The 24,242-nt window shown below is 34.8% G+C and overlaps 1 protein-coding gene across 6 annotated transcripts in view; it reads right to left on the bottom strand.

The window, feature by feature from the left end:
* The window catches only part of SPAG17 (sperm associated antigen 17), a 232,623-nt gene that overhangs the window by 106,082 nt on the left and 102,299 nt on the right, over positions 1 to 24,242 (bottom strand). For 5 of the 6 annotated variants that reach the window (XM_021922730.2, XM_021922725.2, XM_017946225.2 and 2 more), the window contains exons 14-18: positions 23,204 to 23,431; positions 22,890 to 23,108; positions 16,376 to 16,437; positions 15,689 to 15,802; positions 8,495 to 8,649 (exon numbers count right to left, since the gene is read on the bottom strand). In XM_021922730.2, the coding sequence (XP_021778422.2) occupies positions 8,495 to 8,649; positions 15,689 to 15,802; positions 16,376 to 16,437; positions 22,890 to 23,108; positions 23,204 to 23,431 (778 nt within the window). The remainder of the gene's footprint in view (positions 1 to 8,494; positions 8,650 to 15,688; positions 15,803 to 16,375; positions 16,438 to 22,889; positions 23,109 to 23,203; positions 23,432 to 24,242) is intronic. The other variant, XM_021922743.2, reaches the window with a different exon arrangement.

The raw sequence follows: 24,242 nt of genomic DNA on the forward strand, positions 1-24,242 counted from the left end.
GTTAAAGACATGTAAATTTTAAAATGAGATCTTTCATCTGACTCACTAGGCTTTGGGTTTAAGAAATAAAAAAAGAAATGAGATCTTTCCACCAAAGTGAAGGATTAACAAGTTTAATAATACCAAGAGGTAATGACAGTTTGAAGAGATGATCACTTTCAACACTGTTAGTTGGAGAATAATATAATGCAATCTCTTTTTCAGGCAATTTTATAGCACATTAGGAACTTTTAAAATTGATGACCAGTTAATACTCACTGGATTAACTAAATCACTATAGCTTTGCTATGAAGCTTACTGACCTTATGAATATGCACATCTTAAATACTATTCTCTAACTGTTTGTGTGTTTATGCTTTCATTGGCAATTTGTTGCTTGCCAACAGTCATATTTGTTCCCAAATTCATTCACATCATTTATACTGACTAGTGTAATTATTTAAATTAGATGTTATATATACTTATATGAATGTCCAAAGAGAGTTGTTTCTGAGGACATTAGTTTTAAGATTTAGATTTCACAATAAAAATTAGTTATTGTCAAATTATGTGAAAGTGAGGCTTAAAGTTTTGAAAAAATAAAGCTAGATGGATTATATACTCAGGTTGTTTAATAGTTTTAATTCTTCATCCTTTTTGGAGAAATAAACTATAAATGTAAAATATGAATTACGGGGGTACCCAACATCTTCATTTAGAAGGTAATAGATATCTCAAACTCAACATGTCCCCAAATGAACTCTGGATCTACTCCAACCTGCAGCATCCAAATTCTCTGGCACTTTTAGTTGATGTAAGTCTACACTTCTAGTTAAACAGGTCAAATACCCTGATGTTCTCCTTTATTACTCTTATTTTCTATTTTCTTTTTTTTTTTTGAGACTGAGTCTTGGTCTGTTGCCCAGGCCGGAGTGCAGTGGTGCAACCACTCAGTTCACTGCAACCTCCGCCTCCTGGGTTCAAGCAATTCTCCTGCTTCAGCTTCCCAAGTAGCTGGGATTACAGGTGCCCGCCACCATGCCCGGCTTCTTATTTTCTTATATTCTTCCAATCTGTCAGGAAATCTAAATTACTGTGTAAAATTATTTAAAAATAATAAAAAATGTACTTATAATATATTCAAAATCTGCTGACTTCTCACTACCCTTACTGTTATTGCCCTGGTCTAAGCCATTACCATCTCTTGCTAGGATTTCTGCAATAGCCTCCAACTGGTTTCCCTGCTCCTACCCCCAAAGTATATTCTCAACATAGCAACTAGGATGATCCTTGTAACTCTTAAGTCAGATCATGTCTTTCCTCTGCTCAGACCTTTTTAATGAGTCTGCATGTCAAATAAAAATCAGAATACTTACAAGTAATCTACACCAAGGAAACATAGACTTATATATACAGCTCAAGCAGTCTTCAAATGAGAGAGCAAAATAAATATTAAGCATGCAATGATTCGGAAAGCTTACCACACATAGGTGCTTTCTGAAATATTTACTCACAAACGTAATCCAGTTGCATTAAAAAAATAAATCAGAGAAATAAGACAACATTGGATATAAGTTAAAAGGTCAAGAAAAAAAGCAGTACGATTTACAATTAAATGTAACTATGCTATTAATTTGTGATGAGAAACTATTACTTTACAATGAGAAACAATAGTTCTAGACAATTCCAAAATGAGAAGTAGGGATTTGTTGGGGGTAAATGGAATTATGTTAAATTAAAATTTTTTTTTGCAAAATAATATTAATACTCATTAACTCCAGATATGAGATAAAAATATATCAATGTTATTTAAAAGAGTAAGTATAACCTCTAGCAGAATATAAATAGAATGTATAACTTTTTAAAATTCACACACTCAGAATAAACTTAGAATATTCAGTCTAGCAAAAGAAAATAGATTAATACCACATAGAAATTTATTTATAAAATTAAATGGTAAGAATAAAACAAAATGCATTACCAATAAAAGTAAAAGTGAATGGATTAAATTCTTTAGCATTTAAAATACTAAAATTTATTTTAAATTATTATTAAAATCCTTTAAAAGACATAGGCTATCAGAGTAAAAAAATGCAAGCTACTATTTATTTATTTATTTTTGACAAGGTCTTGCTCTGTCACCCAGACTGGAGTGTAGTGGTACAATCATGGCTCACAGGTGCCTCAAACTTCTGGGCTTGAGAAATCCTCCGAGCTCACACTCCCAAGTAGCTGGGACCACAGGTGTGCACCACCAGACTCAGCTAATTTTTGTATTTTTTTGTAGAGACGGGTTTTGTCATGTTGTCCAGGCTGGTTTCAAACTCCTGTCCTCAAGTGAGCCTCCTGCCTTGGCTTTCCAAAATGCTGGGAATACAGGCATGAGCCACTGGGCTGGCCTCAAAGTGCTATTTAAAAGAGATGTACATACAAACGAAATTATGCAGAAAGGTAGAAGTGTGGCAGATGGCAGACTAAGAAGCCAGAAGCCTAGGTCTTTGATGACTTTTACGAGCGGTTGTACTAGCTCTGAAGCACTGCCCAAGTCCAGATTTCTTGCTACAGGAGAAAAGTAGTCAACTTTACATTAACCTAGTGAAATACAATACCTACCTGACGTATAAAATGACTGGGAAAGTTATACCAACAAATTCTTATATAAAGAAAGACTATCCAAAAATATTAATATCAAACATTATTAAATACAAGGTAGAAAGTATTAAAGGGAACACAGAGGGACATTTTATCAGATTGATAAAAGTCCTCAATTAAGAAGGATTCAGAAATAAATTTGCACACATGTTACACATGTCAAAATAATAGAAAGGGGAGTAGATAAATCCATAATCATAAAAAGATATGAAAACATCCTTCTCATAAACAGACATTAATCATGAGAATACTCTGTTTAATTTTATGCCAATAGACTGGAAAATCTAGATGTCATGCATGATTCCCTAGAGAAATAGAAATTACTCAAATTGATTGAAGAATTAACAAATCTAAATAGAGGATTACTTTCAGAAGAATTGAAAAAGTTACAGACAATTGATCCTTGATCTCTTCATATTACCATTTCTCTCCTTGGGCCATGTCATCTAGCCCCTAGGAAGCCATAAGCTCAAAATGATTTTCCCTGTGAAGTAATGTGAAGGAATTACATTTAAATCTTTAAGCAATTTTCAGTTGATTTTTGTGTATACTTTAAGATAGTAATTCATTTTTTGAATTTTAATTTATTTTTAAGTAAACAAAAATTGTAAATATTTATAATGTACAACATGTGGTTTTGAAATATATATACTGTGGAATGGCTAAATTGAATTAATTGACATACATACTATCTTGCAAACTTATTATTTTTTGTAGGGTAAGAACACTTAAAATTAGGAATCCAATCCTAGTGCTATTGTATCACTGTCTACTTCTCCTTTAGTTCTGTTAATATTTGCTTTAGGTTACTTTGCTGTTCAATGCTGTGTACATACATATTTACAACTGGTGTATCTGCTTGGAGGACTGACCTTGTCATTATATAATGATGTAGTCATTATAAGTCTTTCTTTATCTTTTGTAGCAATTTTTGATTTAAAGCCTATTTCATATGATATAAGTGTAGACAACCTTGATCTCTTTTGGTTATTATTTGCATGGAATATGTTTTTCTCTCTCGTCACTTTCACCTTGTTTGTGCCCTTAAATCTAAAGTGAGTCTCTTGCAGGCAGAGTATAGTTGGATATTGTTTTATTATCCATTCATCCACTCTGAACTGGGGAATTTAATCCATTTAATGTAATTATTAAGAAACTGTTGCCATTTAGTTTATTGTTTCCTTTTTTACCCTCATTCTGTGACATAGTATATTACATTTATTGATGTGTATATATTGAACCCTTCTTGCATTCCAGTTACAAATTCCACTTGATTGTGTTGAATAATTTTCAATTTTGTTTCACAGTTCTTTTGTTTCTTTCTTACTCTTTTCCTGTCTTCCTTTTTGACTGGCTGATTTTTTTGCAGTGTAATTGCTTCATTCCTTTCTCTTTCTCTTTCATGTGTTTCTTATAGATTTTTGCTTTGTGGTTACATAAAACACCTTACATGTATAACAGTTCATTTTAAGCTGATAAAACTTGACTTCGATTTTACATAAAAACACACATTTGGAGAAGTTTTTTTTTTTTTCTTTTTCCATTTTTTAGAGATGCGGTCTTGATATCTCATCCAGGCTGGAGTACAACTCCTAGGCTCAAATGATCCTCCAGCCTAAGACTCCCATGTAGCTGCGACTCTCCTCTCCCAACATTTTATGTTATTGACATCACTATTTACATATTTTTGTAATGTGTATCCATTAATGAATCATCACAACTAGTTATTTTAATACATTTGTCTTTTAACTTTTATGTTAGTGTTAAATGTGATTTATGAACCACCATTACAATATTAAAGTATCCTGAATTTGACTATATACTTACCTTTACCTGTCAGTTTTATGCTTTTATAAGTTTTCACATTGCTATTTAGTGTTTTTCATTTCAACTTGACAGCTCCCTTAGAGTATTTATTGAAAGGCAGGTCTGACGGTGATGAACTCCCTCAGCTTTTGTTTGGGAAAGACTATCTCTCCTTCATTTCTGAAGGCTACATTTGCTGGGTACAATACTCTCAGTTGTGTTATAAATGCATTCCTTTGGTCACATTTATATTTCCTGAATTCATCATGTTCCTTGAAGTTTTCTGTTGCTGTCTTTGCAGTTTAAGAAGCAGTTCTCTCCTCCAGTCTTTACTGGCTAGATTTGGTATATAAAAAGGTGTTCAACACTAATCATCAAGGACATGCAGATCAAAATGACAATTAGATATCATTTCACTTATACTGGGATGGTTATTATAAACAAAACAAAATAAAACAAAAGATATCAAGCATTGGAAAGGATGTGGAGAAACTGGAACCCTTATATATGGTTGGAGGGAATGTAGAAAGGTGCAGCCACTATGGAAAATAGCACAGAGGTTTCTCAAAAAGTAAAAATAGAACAACCATATAATCCATCAATCCCTCTTTTGAGTATGTATACAAAAAAATAAAGATCAGCATCTTGAAGAATTAGCTGGACCCCCATCTTCATTGCAATGTTTTCCACAGTAGCCAAGATAAAAAACAACCTCAGTGTCTGATGATGGATTTAAATATGTGGTATATATGATGGAATAGCATTCAGCCTTAAAAAAGAAGGAAATCCTGCCATTTGTAACATATATAAACCTAGAGGAATGACAAATACCGGCTGATTCCACTTATACAGGTTATCTAAAATAGTCAAATTCATCGAAGCAGAGAATAGAATAGTGGTTTACAGTGGCTGGTATGGGTGTGGAATTGTTTTTCAAATATCATTAATAATATGGTATTGTGCACTTGAAGATATGTTAAAAGAAGGGATCACGTGTTCAATGTTTTTAAAAAACAACAACATAAATGAACATGAGGACGCTTTTTAACATAATGGGTATGTTTAGTACCTTGGTTGTGGTAACGGTATCATGGGTATATGCATATGTTCAACCTCTCAAGATGTGTAAATTAAATGTGTACAATTTTATGTATATCAATTATACCTCAATAAAGCTAAAAAATACTTATCACAATTTCTAAAGAATGAATCAAACAATATAGCATGTAACTGTCACTAGTGAAAATAAACAAAATGGAACTCAAAGTAAAGAAACCGAAAAAGAGAACATAAAAGGACAAAATTAGGTGATTGAAATCAATCTAAAAATATGTACTAAATTCCCAACCAAGAGGCAAATATTGTCAGACTAAATTTTTTAAAAAATCCCAACTACACATATTTTACAAGTTATATGTGGGCAGAAAGGATACGCTAGATATAATATTAAAGAAAAAGGTTTGTATAATTTATCAATGTCAGATAAAATGTATCTGATAAAATCTATACAGATATATTAATGTCAAACATATCAACATTGTTATCAGACAAAATAAACCTGAAATCAAATGGTAGTCCTAGAAATAAAGAGGAACATTGCATAAGGATAAAAGGTTCATCAGGAAGATACAACAATTCTAATACTGTATTTGTTTAATAATATAACCTCAATATGCATGAAACCAAAAACTGATATAATTATAATGAAAAACTGACAAATTCATCATCATATTGTGGTTTTTTAAAAAAGGTTTTTTTCTCGTTAATTAATGGAATTTTCGAACAAGTCCTCAAAAATCCAAAAGATTGTAGAAGATTTAAAAAATACATCCCTACAGTCAGAAATTAGAGAATATTCCTTCCTGTCATACAAACTTTAAGCATTAAAAAACTGACTACATATTAAACAACAGAGCAAGTATCAACAAATTTCATAGCCTCAGTATTCCATAGAACATGTTACCTGACCACTATATCTTAAAACTATAAACTGTTAACAAAAATGTAACACATAGCCAAGTGTTTAAAACGAAAACTCACATTTCTGTGTAATTAATGGGTCAAGTAAGCAAGGATAATGGAAATTAGAAATGTAAGATAATAAAAATACTGTCAGATACTTTGAGGTGTTGCTAGGGAGAGATTTTGCCTTAAATGCTAATGATCAAAAAGCCAACCAAAACTAACAAAAAACAACTCGAAATCACAAGATAAGATTTTAATTTAAGAAGTTAAAGAACATCAGAATAATCCAAGGAAGTTAAAGAGGAGAAATAAACAAGATGATGGCAAAATCAAATAAAATAAAAGGAGAAAGAATCAGAAAGCAAGAACAGATTTCTTAAAAATATTAGCAAGACTGGCAAACCTTTGGCAAGTTTGATCCAGAAAAATATAGAGAAATCGTACATTAAAAATGTTAAGAACAAAAAAGAATACAGACACATGTAACACACGTTTAAAAGGTAAGAGAATATTTTAATCAACTTTATGTCAATACTTTTGAAAACAGGTGTAATGGTCAAATATCTGGAAAAATATAAATTATAAACTTAATTAAAATTAAATAGAAAACCTGAAGAGTCTGATAATCATGATAGAAGTCGTGTCAGTAATCAAACATCTTCCCTGGGCCATATGTTTTTACCTGCAAACTCTACCAAATGCCAAAGGAACATATATCTTAATTTTCCACGAACTATTTCAGAAAATTAAAAAATAGAAATAAAAAGGGAGAACATTTTGCAGTTAATTTATGAGGTTAATATAATCTCAATACCAAAACCAAATAGGAATATTTAAAGCAAGGAAACATTGTAGCTGAATCTTGCCCATGAATACACATGAATACACATATTCTAAACAATATATTAGCAAACAAATGTGGCAATTATAAAGAAGGTAGCATAATGGACAAATTTGGCTTACTACAGGAATGCAAGTTTGGTTCAACACTAGAATGTCTGTCAATGAAATCAGTACTTTCATAGATTAAAGAAAAAAATATAAACACCTAAATTGATCCAGAAAAATCATCTTACTGATATGACTTAATGACCATCTATGACTGAGAACTCATAGCACACTAGAAATAGTTTTTTTAACTTAATAAGGAATATTTATGTAAATCCTAGAGCAAAAAAAAAAAAAAAAACCAAAACCATTTAATTGTTGAATATTCAAAACATTGCCTTTAAAATTTGGAATAAGACAAGGATTTCTCCTCAAAATTAAATTGGAGATCCTAGCCAGCAAATAAGGCAAAAGTATAAAATGTTTAATTATTGTTAATGAAAAACAAAACAATGACAAACACAGCTTAACTGTTCAAGGTGTTATATTAGTATACCTACCATATTCCTTTCATAAAATGACCTTAAAATGTGTGTGTGTGCCCACATACAGCATATTCCCCCAATTATTATGTAAGTCCATTCTGTAAATCTTTCCGTATTCTTTGAAACAAAAAAAAGCTATACAAATAATACTGAAAATACATTAACCAGTATTGAAATAACAATGAAATATCATCATACTTAATGAGAAGAGAGAACAAAGTTTTAAGACAACAAAAAAATAACTAAGGAGCTGGAAAGAAAAAAAAATCACTGACTCCTAGGCTCTCAGTTTGCTGGAAACCTGACTGCTCTGTTGGTATATTACTCAGCTGACCTATTTTTGAATCTTCCCCAGATAAAATAGAGTTAAAAAAACCAACATGCAGAATGTCATGTTTTATAGTTCCTACTTGAAATCTTTTGGAGACAGTTTTACTGGAATCGAAATGAATCAAATGTAATTTAACAACATCCTCACTGGATTCCATGAGGGCAAGAATGATACCTGTTTTCTTTAGTGGTAGAGCTCCAATGCCTATACAGTGCCCAGCACATGCTGACATTCAATTTAGTGAGCTGAACTGAATCTATAGTACTACACAAATGTTTTCATCGAGCTGAACCCACTAGCTTAGGCTAAGAAACTAACACCTAAGTAACTAAGTAACTGGCAAGCTAACTAAACCCAACTAATTAACGAAACTTTCTAAATTTGTTACCTGAATCCAACATTGGAGTGAAGAGCAATGTTCCAATATTCACAATGCAAACGTTGTCTATTCATTGGATTGTGAAAGACTAAAAGTAAAGAGTTGTCTTGGGTGTGGTAGTAAGAATCAACACACCTATATTGCTTATGGGCTTCTTGAAGGACCTGAAAATAAAAATAATTGCATTGTAGAATCTTTTTTATTTTCCCAAAGAGAAAGGTCTCCTACTAGGGCATTTCTCTACTCCCTTTTTCTTCCTACATTTACCTCCACATTGTTAGTCAAGTTGAAATTCCCAGAGGATTCTTTTCTAGCTACTAGAAGGTGAGAGCATGAATGGTAGATGGCTTGGGAAGCATTTCAGCAACACTTTAGAAAAACAAATACTAGGCATCAGGCAGAGAGGCATTTGCTACAAGTGTTCTTCATTAAGGTTGGTAGGTAATAATTAAGCACAGCAGTCATTTATCTAGCATTTTCCGTACCTTGATATAGATCATCTCATTTTATCATCATTAAAAACTCCAGATAAATAGATGCTATGAATTAAATTGTGTTCACCATCCCTATGTATACGTTGAAGCCTTAACTGCTAGTGTGATGGTATTTGGAGATGGGGCTGTGGGGAGGTAATGAGGTTTGGATGGGGTCATGAGACTAGGGCCCTGAAGATAAGATTAGTGCCTTTATAAGAAGAGGCAGCAGAGAACTTGTTCTCCCTCCCTCTTTCCCTTCTCCATCCCCGCTCCCTCTTACTCTCTGCCATGTGAGGACACAATGCAAAGGCACAAGCCAGGAAGGGAGCCCTTGACAAAACCCAACTATGCCAGCACCCAGACCTCAGACTTGCAGCCTCCAAAACTGTGAGAAAATTTCTGTTGTTCACGCCACTCAGGCATGGCATTTTGGCATGGCAGCCCAAGTGGACTAAAACAGTAGGTATGATTATTTTTCCCATATCAAAATTAGAATTCTCATTTTTTCAGCATAAATTGGGGCTAAGAGAGAATAAGGGACTTGTCTAAGAACACTGTGTGTTATGGTGCCAAGGCTCATCCCTGTTTTCCAACTCTAAATTTTACCATTTTGCATTCTGTCCACTATACCACGCTGTGTTAGATGAAGTGAAGTGAGTGGTCTTTCTGACACATACCATTTCTACCTGCCTTCCACCTCTGGCCCTTTCTAAAAATACCATCCTCAGCATGCACTGCAGTGGCAGCCACCAATAGGGAGGCACCGTGGGCAGCTGCTTATCCTGTTTCCTTTGCCAATCAACAATAAGGAAACTTGTCGATAGGAAAAACAAATTAGACAGCTGTGAGCTTTTGTTTTCATTTTCAGTATCGATTTGCTGAGGCAGCTTTTGGTTTTCTATTGTTTGCATGATCTGAAGGCACGGAATAATATGTTAGAAAAGGGCTGCTTTAATTTTGCTTTCAATTCTGCATTGGTAGCATAATCAAAACAATACATTTGCTTCCCCAATTTAGTCCCCTGAATGAGTATCTTTATGGAGTGGCACTTTTACATCTGCTCCCTCAGAGCCAACATAAGAAACATACATGTGGTGAATATCTTTGCATTTTAAAATATTGCTATGTAGGGTATCATCTAGTACTTATTGATGTTTTTTTGAAAAGCAAATTCTGCTCAGACTATAAACCCAAAAAACCATTGCATTTATGATGAATATCTATCCTTCCTTCTTTTAGATAGTGAGAGCTTTGAAATCTTTGAGTTTTCATATTTGCTTTGGGGTGCTAAAAATATAGCACTAAGTTTCTCAGAACTATAGCTGCTCTCAATCAATATGTAAAGTTTTCATATCTTATTTTCTCCTTTTTTACTAATTTGTGCTTGTCTTTTATTCTGTATTAATATTATTGGTTACATTAGTTTATTTAGTTAAGTTTTTCATTAAAAATGAGTACTATTGTGTGGCAGGCACTGTGCAGGTCTAGGAAGACAAAAATAAACAAAATAGATAAGATTTTTCTCTAAAATATGATTAAGATCTTTTTTGTTGTTAATTAGAGATGGAACCTTGCTATGTTGCCCAGGCTGGCCCCTAAAGCCTAGCCTCAAGTGATCCTCCTGTCTCAGCCTCCTGAATAGTTGGGACTACAGACCTGTGGCTTTATAGATTATTTTGAAAGAGGTGTGTCCATAAAGATGAAATTAATGGAATGTCTTATATATGGAGAATGGATTAGAGCAGGGCAAGAGTGGAAGCAGGTAATCAGGAGGATATTGTGGTGGAATGAGAGGGCAACAGTCATACAAAAGTTGGCTGGGCGTGGTGGCTCACGCCTGTAATCCCAGCACTTTGAGAGGCCAAGGAGGGTGAATCACGGGGTCAGGAGATTGAGACTATCCTCGCCAACATGGTGAAATCCTGTCTCTACTAAAAATACAAAAATTAGCTGGACGTGGTGGCGCGTGCCTGTAGTCCCAGCTACTCAGGAGGCTGAGGCAGGATAATCGCTTGAACCTGGGAGGCGGAGGGTGCAGTGAGCTGAGATCACACCACTGCACTACAGCCTGAGTGGCAGAGCGAGACTCTGTCTCAAAAAAAAAAAAAAAAAAAAGAAAAAAAAAAAAAGGTAGTGGTAGCTGTGTTGCAGAAGAGCTTGAAGATATATTTGGAGGTGTACCCCTTAAACATTGATAATGGATTAGGTATCAGGGACAAAGGAAAGGTTGGAACAAAGGATGATTCTGGCTTTTTGCTTGAGCACTTGAATGATGGTGACCTTTTCTGAGATGGACAAGGGAAGAAATGCTTAGGTGGGAAAAATATGAGTGTCATGTGGGATACTAAATTTGAGATGGATACTAAATTTGATCAGAAATTCAGGTAGAATTTTGAGTAAGGTATAATAATGTGAATCTCTAGAGGGAGGTAATTTAAAAGACAAAAACTTAGGCATCTGTCAGCATTAGATAGTATATAACAGATGAGATCATCAAAGGAGGGTGTTTACAGAGGCGAGAAGATGCTCTAGGGCTTCCTGGAGGCTCCAGAGCCTTGAGGCACTTCCATATTAGATGCTGGGTAAAGGAGGAGAAGTCAACAAAATTCCAGATACAACACTGAGGAAACCAAGAGTGCAGAGTGTTTCATGGGGGAAGTGATAAGCTCTGCAATGCTGTTAAAAGGTCAGGGAAGATGAAGAAAGATAAGTGTCTATTAGATTTAGCGAAACAAAGATTATTGATTACCTTGAAAAGTGCAGTTTCATCGAGCGGTAAGGACAGAGAAAAACTGAAATAGAATAAAGTCTGAAATAAACTTTCAGTTACAGAGAGAAGATTGAGCATTTGCACTCCCTAACGCCTCATTAGAAGAACAGTAAAATTTTGTTTGTTTTTTTAATGTCATAAAGTTGAAGGCCAACTTCAACTTGTTGAAGGAGAGGAGACAAAGGCACCAGAATTTTAGAAACTGGAAAGTAAAAGGATAAGGGCTAACTGACTTAGCAGAATGCAGAAAGCCAAGTCTTGAGATTAATTTTAGGAGAGACCAGAGGCAACCCCATTTGTGTGCAGAAATATAGAAAGTTTCAGGATATGGAAATACTAGTCAACTCTGCAAATGGGGTGAAAGTGGCACTGAAAATAGGAAGATTAGTTTAAAGTCTTTTTAAGAAGCCGTTAGGCCCCTGGATCCCATTAAAATTCTGAGCAACTGGGCTATTGCCTATCTCCCACTCCAGCAGAGGGGAAGAGGGTAACTACGGATGTTAGACCAATGGGTTCTAAGAACAGTGGAACCAAGACACACCGACAGAGAAGTACATGCCAGAAAAAAAGGGAATTGTGAAAAAGCCTAAATCAGCACTGCTCAATAGAAATATAAAGTGAGCCACAAATGTGAGCCACATGTGCAATTCTAAATTTTATAGTAGCCACATTTTAAAAAGTAAAAAGAAACAAGTCAACTAAATGTTAATGATATATTTTATTTAATCTGACAGATAAAATTATAATTTCAACATATAAACAGTGCAAAAGTAATTAATGCCACCTTTTTAAAGTCTTGGAAATTGAGTGTGTATACCACTTATATAGTGTACAGCACAGTTATTGCACATCTCGGTTTGGACTAGATTTATTTCAAGTACTCAGATGTTACATGTGACTAGTGGCTACCACATTGGATAAGGCAGATCTAGATAATAAATGTCAGAAGCTTAATATCCTTCCCCCATTACCTAGCTTTCAAAACACTGACAGAAAGGCTTATGTCTTTCAGACAGAAAATTAGACTTTTCTTTTTCCATGGAGAATTTAAATGGCCCAAGAAAACAGACCTCACATACCAACGATGGTGAGTCTCCTACAGAAATCTCCCAGCCAAATCTCCCAACAATGAACTCACTTATTGACAGCTTCCCACCCCACCTCATATAGCACTTCCTATCATATTTTTATTGTTTCATTATTAATATGAGCAAAGAGGACAATATTATATATTACCCTCTAACATGAAAAATGAAGACCAAACAAAAAAGACAAAAAAAGAGAAAAGAAACTTGGAGGAAAAAGAGATAATTCAGGGAGAAGACAACTTCAGAGGACTTTAATATCCTCATAGAGATAAGAGAATGTATTATATCAGAAATGCAATGGCTCATGCCTGTAATGCCAGCACTTTGGGAGGCCAAGGTGGGTGGATCACCTGAGGTCAGGAGTTCAAGACCAGCCTGGCCAACATGGTGAAACCCCAACTCTACTAAAAATACAAAAATCGGCCAGGTGTGGTGGCAAGTGCCTATAATCCCAGCTACTTGGAAGGTTGAGACAGGAGAAGCACTTGAACCTGGAAGGCGGAGGTTGCACTGAGCCAAGATTGTGCCACTCCAGGCTGGGCGACAGAGCAAGACACCATCTCAAAAAAAAAAAAAAAAAAAAGAAAAAAAAAAAAAAAAGAAGTGAAACGATCCTTTAAAAAGGTAATTTGGAATTATAAATACAACTTTAGGAATTAGAATGATAATAACTAATAACAGGAATAAAAGGCTCAATATAAGACCTGAATGGAAATTGAGCAAAGCCAAAAGATAAATTGATGGAAACTAAAAGAAAAAAGAAAGGGAAATTGCGAGTTCAGTCTAGGAGGTCCAACACCAGAGTAAGAAGATTTCCAGAAAAAAACAGACAGAGAAAATGGAGAGGAGAGATTATTGAAGAAATGATTATAGAAAATTTCCCAAAATATAAATACAGGAATTTCTGGATTGCACTGGCTTGCCAGAACAATACATAGAAACAGAACCACACTAAGGCATATCAACAGGAAATCAAGAGCATTGGAACAAACAGAAGATCTTAAAATCTTCCAGAGAGAGGATCAAAACACACTCAAACAACTGATTAGGAATCAGAATTGTATTTATTTATTTATTTTTCTAAGGACAATCCGGGAAGTCAGAACACTGTCAAAGAATGTCTTTAAAGTCTTGAGAAAAAATGCTTTTTAATTTAGCATTTACTGCAAAGCCTGACTGCCAGTCAATATAAAGATAGAATTAAGCTGTTTTCAAATATTGAATGACTCAAAAATTTACATCCCGTCTATCTTAATTAAGGAAGCTACTGGAAGAGATGATCCTCCACAAAAAAAAAAAAAAAAAAGTGTAACCGGAGAGGGAACACATGGGATGAAGGAAACAGGCATCTAACTGGAAAGGAAGGGAATGGGTATGGGCCAGATGATGGTAAATGGAGGCCCAGGACCACAGCTATGCAGCAAGTTTAGGGAATATGGGAGAGATATCACTAATACAATAAAACTGTTAGAATATCTAAAGTTAGAATAACAGAGTATCTGTTATGTTTGAATGTATTGAGAGACTTACTCAGTAGTAGAGAATTTGGGGATGAGTTAGTAATAAATACATAGTAAACTAAACAAATAGAAAAAGAGGCAATTATTAACTGCAGAGAAAATAAAAATGCTACCGATAAAGGAAATATAATTACAGAATACTACACAGTTCAGCTGTGAATAGCACTTACATAACTGAAATAAAGTGAGTTTTGAATACTGATCTAACCAAAACTTATGATATTGTTAACAGTATCAGAGAAAGGAGAAGTGCTAATATGAATGCGGGGGTGGGTGAGCCTGTACCTGTACATGCAGGTATGTGTTGGATGGGGGTGGGCAAAGTTGTGTTCTCAAGAGGGAATCGATTGATAATGATGTCACAAAACTAAAACTAAACAAAATATACTTGCTATTTAGAGATCACTGAGTAAAGTAACAAAAGAAAGGGGTAAATGTGCTGAAGATTTTTGCCTCTGAGAATTGAGGCTTGGTGGAGTGGGGTGGGTATGGGGGAAGGAGGCTGTTTTTCATAATAAGACTTTGTAGAACTTTCTGGCTTAAAAAACATGTGGTAAAACTTTGACAAAAATAAAAATCAAATTAAAAAGACAAAACCAAAAGAGGACAGGTTTTTGTGTAAAAGCTAAAAACAGCAAAAGGATTTAGGTTTGGGATTACTTGTTATTTTGCAGAGTGGTTAAGAATACAAGTTCCAGGACCAGATTTCCTGGATTTATATCTTGCTTCTCACTTAGCTGCCACGTTACCTTGGACAAAAGTCACTACTGGTCAAGGTGCCTCAGTTTCTTACTGCTTACATAGTTCCTACTTCATAGGGTTATTGTGAGGGTTAAATGCGCTAATAACACATATTAATCAGTGCCTGGCACATGGTAAGTGCTCAATGAATGTTAGCTATCACAGATTCCATTGAACTGTTAATCAAAACAGAAAATACTGTGAAATGTAGTGAAACTGAGTAGAATGGATAAACAATATGGAAAAAAAACAGGGTTTTTCCCAATAAAACCTTACTTTTTTTAAGAAAATATATTCAGCAGCAAAAAAGTGTATATATATGTGTGTGTATATATATATATAAATATATATGCAGCAGTCTTGTATATTTCTTTTCTTAAAATATTTTATAAAAGCATTCTTTCGTAAAGTGTATTTTAAACTATTTTAGAGAGTCCCTGGGAATGCATAGCTCAAGCTGGAAGTAAATTTATTTTATAGCTGAAGTAAAGGAGAATATTGATCTGAACTAGATTTGAGAGAATGACCTGGAGGTGAACTGTTCTAAATCACAGCAGACTCTCCAGACCTATCTGACCGTCTCCTAGAGAATCGCAGTCCATAAATACCTGAAGCAGTACTTTCGGTTTAAAATGTTCAGTAAAACTCCAGTCCATTAGACTGCGCTGCTGTGTTTTCTTTATGTCCTCTAAATCTGCTTCCACCATCATCTTCTTGGATTTCTAAAATATCATAGGAACACAATTTCAGCTTTAATTTGTTTAAGTCCAAATGGAGCCCTCTTGGGCTCCGTCAACTAACCAGCATGTACTCCATCTAATTGGGGAAATCTGCATATGTATAAATCCATATGGCAACATTTTAGGAGAGCTGCTGCCAAAAAGAGTATGGCTTTGACTTTTTTTTTTTTATGGGCAACATAATCTAAATATTTTTATTGTTAGGTTATACTCTTCTGAGTCCTGTTAGCAATTACAGGCAGGTTTTCTGAACTCTCTTCAAGACAACGTTAGCTCTATATGGCTGTATGGTGAGCAGGTGTTTGTGAGGTTGCCAAGCCACACTGTCTAGAGAGGAGCATGGAGCTGGGAAGTTATGTGCAAGCCGCCTAGCAAAATTAACTCCTTTCTCTCCAGTTAGAGCTGCTCTGGGGATGTCCGAATAATTCCTCTTTTCTAACCTCAGTATTCTCCTTCTAAGTATCTTCTTTTTCCTTTTTCAGTGTTTCTCACTCCAAATCATGGTTTTGCTCAGATCATCCTGTCATCTACATTTTTAGAAAAACAATTCCTTACCTTTTCATGAGAATCAGCCTTTGCAACTGCATCATCTTTGATCTCATTGTTTGTGGTCTGCTCTGCAAATCAAAGACACCAACATCCAGTTGTATTCTGGCTTTGTTCTTGCCCTGCTGGTTAATGCTGTGCTTTTTGTTGCCCATATGATCTATGTTTCTGTGCTGAAAAGGCAGTGCCTGAAAGGCATGTTTTGTGCCTCCAGAAGGGTGTTTGTGTCCATAATTCTAAATCTGTGCCTACCTAGAAAAACTATACTAAGCTCTTTGAAAAGAACCTAGCTTCTTGTGTGATCCATCTTAAATCATACCAGATATTCTGCTTTCAGACTGTATCCTTCACTTCTAACAATATATCTTTACCTTTAAAAGTTGTAAATATTTACTGATGAAATCAACTTCTTAGTACACACGATTTGTCTTCTTGTGCTGGTGACTATCACAAAGCCTTTTAAAATTTCCGTGGATCTTGTGGATGACAGACTAGGGTGGGGGCAGGCCATGCATGCAAAGAGGCACTGGCAGATAAATGCACTTCCTATTGGAAAATGATATGCTTTCACCATTCTGCAGAGTTTCCCTTCCATTCATTAATCATTTATTAATTTAAAAATGATTTAATGAGCATCTGCTAATTTACACATGAAGCTTAACAAAAGTTAAATAAATAAATGAAGTAGTAGCTGGACTCCATGGACCAATACAAGTCATGCACACTATGGACCAATATGAGTCATGCACACTAGCTTTCCTTGTGACCACAGAGTACGCTTATATGACGACTGGGATGGCGGTATCATCCTTGGCTATGAAGCAACAGCCATGTGCATGAACAAGGAAGGAATACATTCATATTGTTGATTTCTGCATCACCAGAAGGAAGAGTTCCATGATAAATAAGTTTAGCATAGATTCAAGAACATCTCACTATGAATGTCTTAGAATTCGAAATTTGCTCTTGTTATTGTGAATCTCTAATCGAGAAATGGATAATGTATATAGCATTTTTTTTTATCACAGAAAGAGTATGTGTGTGTAGGAGGTGGAATCTGTGGGAATATACTTTGATGTTGCTGAACAACTGAACAGCCCTGACTTCTTATCACCCTTAGAATAAATGAAGATTACGTCTGACAAAGTTGTACAGGAAATGGCCCTGGCCTAACTCTTCAAGCACAACTCTTTGACTCCCTTGCTTATTCTACTACAGATACACTGGCCTGCTTGCTGTGCCTTCAGGGTCTTGCACTTGCTTTCCCTCTGGCATGCTTTGGCCTTAGATGTTTACCTTTTTCAGACCCTGACTTCATTCATATTGCTCGAGTATCACCTTGTCAAGAGCCTTCTGCCTCATCTTCTGCTTTTTTTTTTTTTTTTTTTTTTTAATCATAGCATGTACCTATGCCTAATGCTACTTACTTGTTTATGGTCTGTCTCTCCACCTCATATGTAAATTCCTGGAGAATAGAAACTTCATCTTATTATTATTATTATTTTTTTACTGTACCCTGAGCACCCAGCACCTGGCAGGAACTCAGTAAATATTTCCTTTTGATTGAATGAGAGGAATCTACATTATATATCAAAGGTGGAAATGAACCTAAAGCCATATAGAGAAATTAGAAGTGTGGAAAAAAACCTACAACAAAGTCTTATTCTGTGGCAAGCATAAGACAACATTTTATTATGCGGCAAAGAGTACCATATTTGGGCTTCTAGAGGGAGAAGTTGATTGTGCCTATGAAGGACAGGTCAGTGTTGTTCTTTCTTTCAGGAGCACAGCTACTTACATGTTTGCTACTAGTTCCATCTTGCCTTTGCCTGGTGAAGGTGACAGCGTGAACGTTCCATTTTGATTTAGGGGAAAACCATACAACCAATTCAGTTCAGCATTTATATAAACACATCCACTGAAGAGAAAACTCAAGCCAACTATAACTCTAAATAGACCATGATGTCCCATGTGTCCTTGAAGCAACTGATATGAAATCTGTGGATAAAAATTATTCTATTCTGTGGTCTGCCAGATTTCCGGGAGATTTGATATTCCCTCCTATTGGATCCAGCAGAAAAAGTCTCCAGTTTAGAAAATCTGTTCTAAAAATTATGCATCAGTTATTTTATCAAAGGAAAGAACATTCTAAAAGTAATCTGAATTATTTATTTAATAGTAGAGTAAAAATCTTTTTTTTTTCTTTTTCTGATTTTTGCTTTCAACCACATAATCCTTTGACAGTGTGATTCAGTAGTTTTTGACACATCTGGAAATGGATGCTTTCTCATCCCTTTGAAAAACAGCTTTCCTAATCTGTTTTACTTTAGAGATAACAAGATCCCTCTGCAAAGCAGCTACTTTATTAAAAAAACACCCAACAAGCATAAAGGGCACATCTAAACCTATAGACTCGCGGTTATCAACTCTCAGGTTTTTCATAAATATCCACTAGGCCCTGTCAAGTTCAAAAATAGTCTCAGATGGAAATCCAGTATTTGGTTAAGAAAAGCACAAATATCCAGCCCTTTATGTCCAGGAACAGGCTTTTATATGTATTTGACGCTAAAATGGTTGTGCAGGAAATACATGAATGATTTTTGCCTTGTTTAAAGAGAATTAAAGTTGGCCGCTTTGAAGTAAGTATGATTCAGAGTTAGGGAAAGAAATGTAAAATCAACAACAACAAAGTCCCATAGTCACAACAGCTACAGTGCGACACCAAGCCCAGATGCCCTCCCGCTTTCAAATGGAATGGCTCCTGGAAGTAGGTCAAAATGCACCGCGGAGAAACATGTATGGCCCTGAGATCCACCCTCCAGATTGCGTGGCCTCTAGGATACACTGTCCGCTATAGCATTTTCAACCCCTGAGAATTTAGGAAGTTACTATTAATATAAGAATCTACTTTCTTCCAGAGTCCAGCACACCAATTTATGTAGTTTGACCACCAGGTGGCAAAAGTTGCCTGAGGAAAACTATCCAGCTGCTTTAAAGAAAAAAAATGAAACAAAACAAAGAAAACACCTTGGGCCTTACACCTCTCCTGGCTTATTCTGACTCTATATTAACCCAGAGTGACTTCCCTGTCATTCATTTGTAGTCCCATAGGATACACTATTGCCATTAGAACTCAGGTTAACTTATTGGCTTACATTTTTTGAGAGGTAGGCTAATAGGTAACGGTACTTAGGACAAAGAAATAGGGAATCCACCCTGGTTAGAAAGAAGGAAAACCCAAAGGCAACAAAATCAGCATAAAAATCAGCATGAATGAGACTAGGAGCATGGCTAAATCATTAGCTGCATCACCAGAAATTTCTGGAACCCAGGAAGCTGCAAGACACAGTGGAGGAAGCACTGGTTCGAAGTTAGCACTCTGTTCAATCCTGACTTTCTACTTGTATGTAGTTGAACAAATTATTTAACCTTTCTGAGTCTTGGTTTCCTCATCTGTAGAATTGGGATAATAGCATCTTTGTCATAGGCTGATGTTTATGTAAGTATTAGTTAATGTACTTGAGATGTAGCAGAGCAATATTAAATAAACGTTATTTTCTTCCCTCTTCCATTCACCCCAATTCCCTCCTCTACCAATTCTATTCCATTGATTACTTCCTTTTCGACCCACCTCTAGATAAATGAAAAGGGTAAGATGACCATTAGTCAATAATAACTTAACACTTATTCTCTCATGTTATCACTTTTTAAAATTTATTTTTACTTTTTTAATCCAATTTTGGCCCATAACCACTTTTTTTTAAATGCTTTTAAAATTATGAAATATAACACACAAAGAAAAGTGCATGAAACACAAATGTTTAATACAAGGAATAATTATAACAGTAAAGTCTCAGCACTCCAGACATCTTACGTGTATCATTTAACAAGTACAGCCTCCTTATTAAACTTTCATATTAATTCCAATTTTTTTGTGTATTGCTTTGAGTTTTCTACATACACAGTATTTACAAATAATGATGGTTTTATTTTTTCCTTTTCAAACCTTATGCTTTTATCTAAAAGAGAAAAAGTCTTGCTTGTTGGCATACACCTCTGATGCAATATTGAATACAAGTGTTTATAGTGGACATTCTCCTGATCTTAAAGGGAATTACTTCAACTTTTCACCTTGATATATAAGATTTGTCATAGTAATATAAAAAATAATGTTTATATGATTGAGGAATGTTTCTTCTCTTGCTAGTTTAATAAGATTTGTTTCATAAATTGCTATAGAATTATACATGCTGTTTCTGCTCTTTTGAGATGATTATATGACTTTTCTCACTAATGTGTTAATTGATAAGTTATATTGATTCTACAATATATATATTTTCCTTCTGTCCATGTTATAAATGCAACCTGTTTGTGATATATTACTATTTAGTATATGTTAGATCAGTTTGCTCATGTTTCATTTAGAATTTTTGTATCTGTATTTGTGAATCAGTTTAATTTAATGAAGTAGTTTAACTTTCAGTTGTACCACTATCCTTGTCCGTATTCTTATAAAGTTTATGCTAGCTTCATAAAATGAAGAGAGGACATTATGCTACTTTTCTATTTCCTGGAATAATTTTTGTTAAGATTAGAATTATTTCTTTTTTAGTGTTTGGTATCAGTTACCAATGAGATCATTCAAGCTAAGTGTGCCCTATTTGGGAAGATTTTTGATTACTGATATAATTAACTGGATATGAGACTACTCAGGCATTCTATTTCTTCTTGGGTCATTATTGGTAAGTTATTCTTTTCCAGTAATAGCCCATTTTATTTTCATATTTAGTCAAAGTTGTTTATATTATCTTGCAATCTTTTAAATTTCTGTAGAATCTGAGGGAAGTCTCTGTTTCTTTATTCCTTATATAATTCTTATTCCTGATATAGTTTTATTCCTGATAGAGTTATTCATGGGTTCTTTTTTATGATTAACTTTTTATCAATATTGCTAGTCTATTCAAAGAACCAAGTTTTGCAGTTTTGTTCTTCCTATGTTTCTATGTTTTCTATTTAATTGACGTAATTTTCATCTGTTTTCTATTTCCCTGATTTAATATTTTTGTTGTTTTCCTTCTATTTTACTTTGATTTATTTTGTTTGTCTTTATCTAACTTGAGATTGATGTTTAGTTAATTAATCTTTAGCTTCTTTTCGAAAAATATTTATTTAAAGCTGTAAACTTCTTTTGGAGTACCTCTTGCATCAGCTGCTGCATTCTATAGTTTTGATACTCAGTTTTTTCATTATCATTTGGTTTGAAATATTTCCCAATTTCTATTGTAATTTTTTCTTTGACCTAGGTGTTAAATTTGGTGTTAATATGTTAAATTTGGTGTTCTTTAATACGTTTGACCTAGGTGTTAAATTTAGGTGTTAATATGTTAAAATAAACATATAATCATTAAGACACTATGGTATAATGGAGGCCTTAATATAGGCATATACATAATTATAAAACTGAAAAAAGGACAACTAATGCCATAAAGAGAGTGTAGATTTTTTTTTTTTTTTTTTTTCTTTATAGAGGTGAGATCTTGCTATGTTACCCAGGCTGGTCTTGAACTCCTGGCCTCAAGCAATCCTCCTGCCTTGGCCTCCCAAAGTGCTAGGTTTATAGGAGTGAGCCACAGCACTTCACCAGAAGTGTAGATTAATTATGACCATGGAATGCTAAGAGAGGCATTTCCATATGGACACATCCAATAAGACTTCATGGAGGTGCCACTGAATCCTAATCATAGTCAAAAAGAGAACTCAAGGTGGAGGATATATTGTGAGGGAAAGGTACCACAGAGATTGAAAAGAGCAGGCTGTGCAGAGTAAATAGGCCTAATTCTGTTGGGCTAGAATACAGAGTGTGTGAGCAACAGCAGAAAGATGGAAAAAGATTTTAGGAAAAGTAATTTGATACTACTAGAGAAGTAGGCCAAGGAGTTGGGTTCTATTTTGCAGATAGTAGGGAGCCTTTGAAAGTTGTAAGTAGAGAAACAAAATTGCTAGATTTTACACAGATTAATCTGACAGTGATGTGTAAGGCAGCTCAGTATAAATTTAGCCCAACATCCTTCTATACTTTCACACCTCCTAATATAGCACTGTTTATAATGCTAGTCTACAATGAGAGTAATGGCCTGAGCCATACATGGGAGAGGAGGGGAAATGATGCTCATTGAGCATTGATTTTGTACCAAGCTCTGTACTGGACATTTCATTCTGTTTTGCAGATGAATGTTTATAATTTTAGCACACAATCACAATAACTGTGTAACACTAATGATGAAAGTTGTAATGATGTTCACTGTGCTAAATTTACTAAGGTGATTGTGGACTAATAGGAATTAAGATATTTTTAAAAACAGGGTTGAAATAAAGAGAACGTATGGAATAACAATACTCAGTAAGAAAGTTTAATTAACCAAATAACTTAAATTCAAATAATGCATCTTGAACACTTTTTGATTTATGTGTACTATAATAGTGTCTTACACACACACACACACACACACACTCTTTAACTTACCCAGAGACTCATGTTGGGGTTGAGTCTTCATGATGCTCTCCTGCTCTAACAGCTGTCTATTATCAGGGACTGAGAGTCCGGGATTATTCAAGTCAGAATGCTTCATATTGTTAGCATCACACTGACTAGGATCTGAAGGTTCTTGGTTGCTCTCATTATCTTGCACAGACATTGACAAATTCTGATCCAAAAATATTGTTCTGTCTTTGATTTTAATATCTATTCAGTGTAAGGAACATCCATGAGATACAATACGAGAAAAACTGACAATAATAAAATACAAGAATGCTTTCCATTTCCTCCATGCAGTGTACCTGCTTTCTGCTTGGCCTCTTGAGTGTTCATTTTCATGACATATTGATGCCTTATCTGTTTAGCAAATCTGGCAGGGTTGTCCCATGGTATGTTAAACATTTCAGAATCTGACCCACACATCATCCCAGAAGGCTTTAGTTTCCCATTTTCATCAACCTCAGAGAGCTTCAGGCTCTCAAAAGTAAACACCTTGAAGGCTCGTTCTACTTCATTCCAGCTCAAGACATCTGTAAGAAAGCAGAACCCGTGCTGCTGGAAATGTTCTTATTAGCACATGGTACAGGGTTGACAGAGGGACAACCAGGGAGTTTGTCTACCAGAAAGACAAGGGAGTCACGCCACAATGGCTGTTGAGCTGATTTTAAACACTGGCTCCCCAGCCTGCAGCAAATAGCAAAGGTACCTGAGGATAAACAAACAACACAGTAAAGATACAATTTAGCAAATTATAATGCTCCCAAACTGCTTCATAGCTTAATCAATATTAGCTGTCCAGATTCATTTGCACGGACTTTCCAGGGTACCATATAGGTTGAATATGCTTACACAACTTATTATTTTTGAGTGAAAGCACCCCTTTCTCCTGTAGTAATTTAAAACAGAGAAATTATTTACTTTTGCCTAATACAGACTGTCATATTGACTGAGTTTTTCTGTTCATTTGGGCTCAGGAAAGGTTTCCAAACGGCTGCAGTATTTTCCATAATTGCACTTCAAAGTTTATCAGCTTTCAGCAGACTTTATAATTGTGTATTTACCCTTTTACAGCATTTATTCACTTGCTCACTCTTTCATTGGTTATTATTTTCTATGTTTTAGGCTTTGTCATAGGTGCCTGGGATTTGAAAGAATCAAGATTTGGTTCTTACACTTTAGAAGTTCCAAGGTAGAGGAAGGAGAAGTAGAATTAACAAATAAACATGGAATCCAATCAGAAAAAAATGAAATGATGTGGATCAATAATTCAGAAGTAACCTCCATTTTCTCTCCAGCAAAGATAAGAAAAGCAGCAGGTCCTTTGGGAAAAAACAGGGAGAT

The sequence above is a fragment of the Papio anubis genome, chromosome 1, assembly GCF_008728515.1.
Source record: "Papio anubis isolate 15944 chromosome 1, Panubis1.0, whole genome shotgun sequence".
Classification (NCBI taxonomy): domain Eukaryota; kingdom Metazoa; phylum Chordata; class Mammalia; order Primates; family Cercopithecidae; genus Papio; species Papio anubis.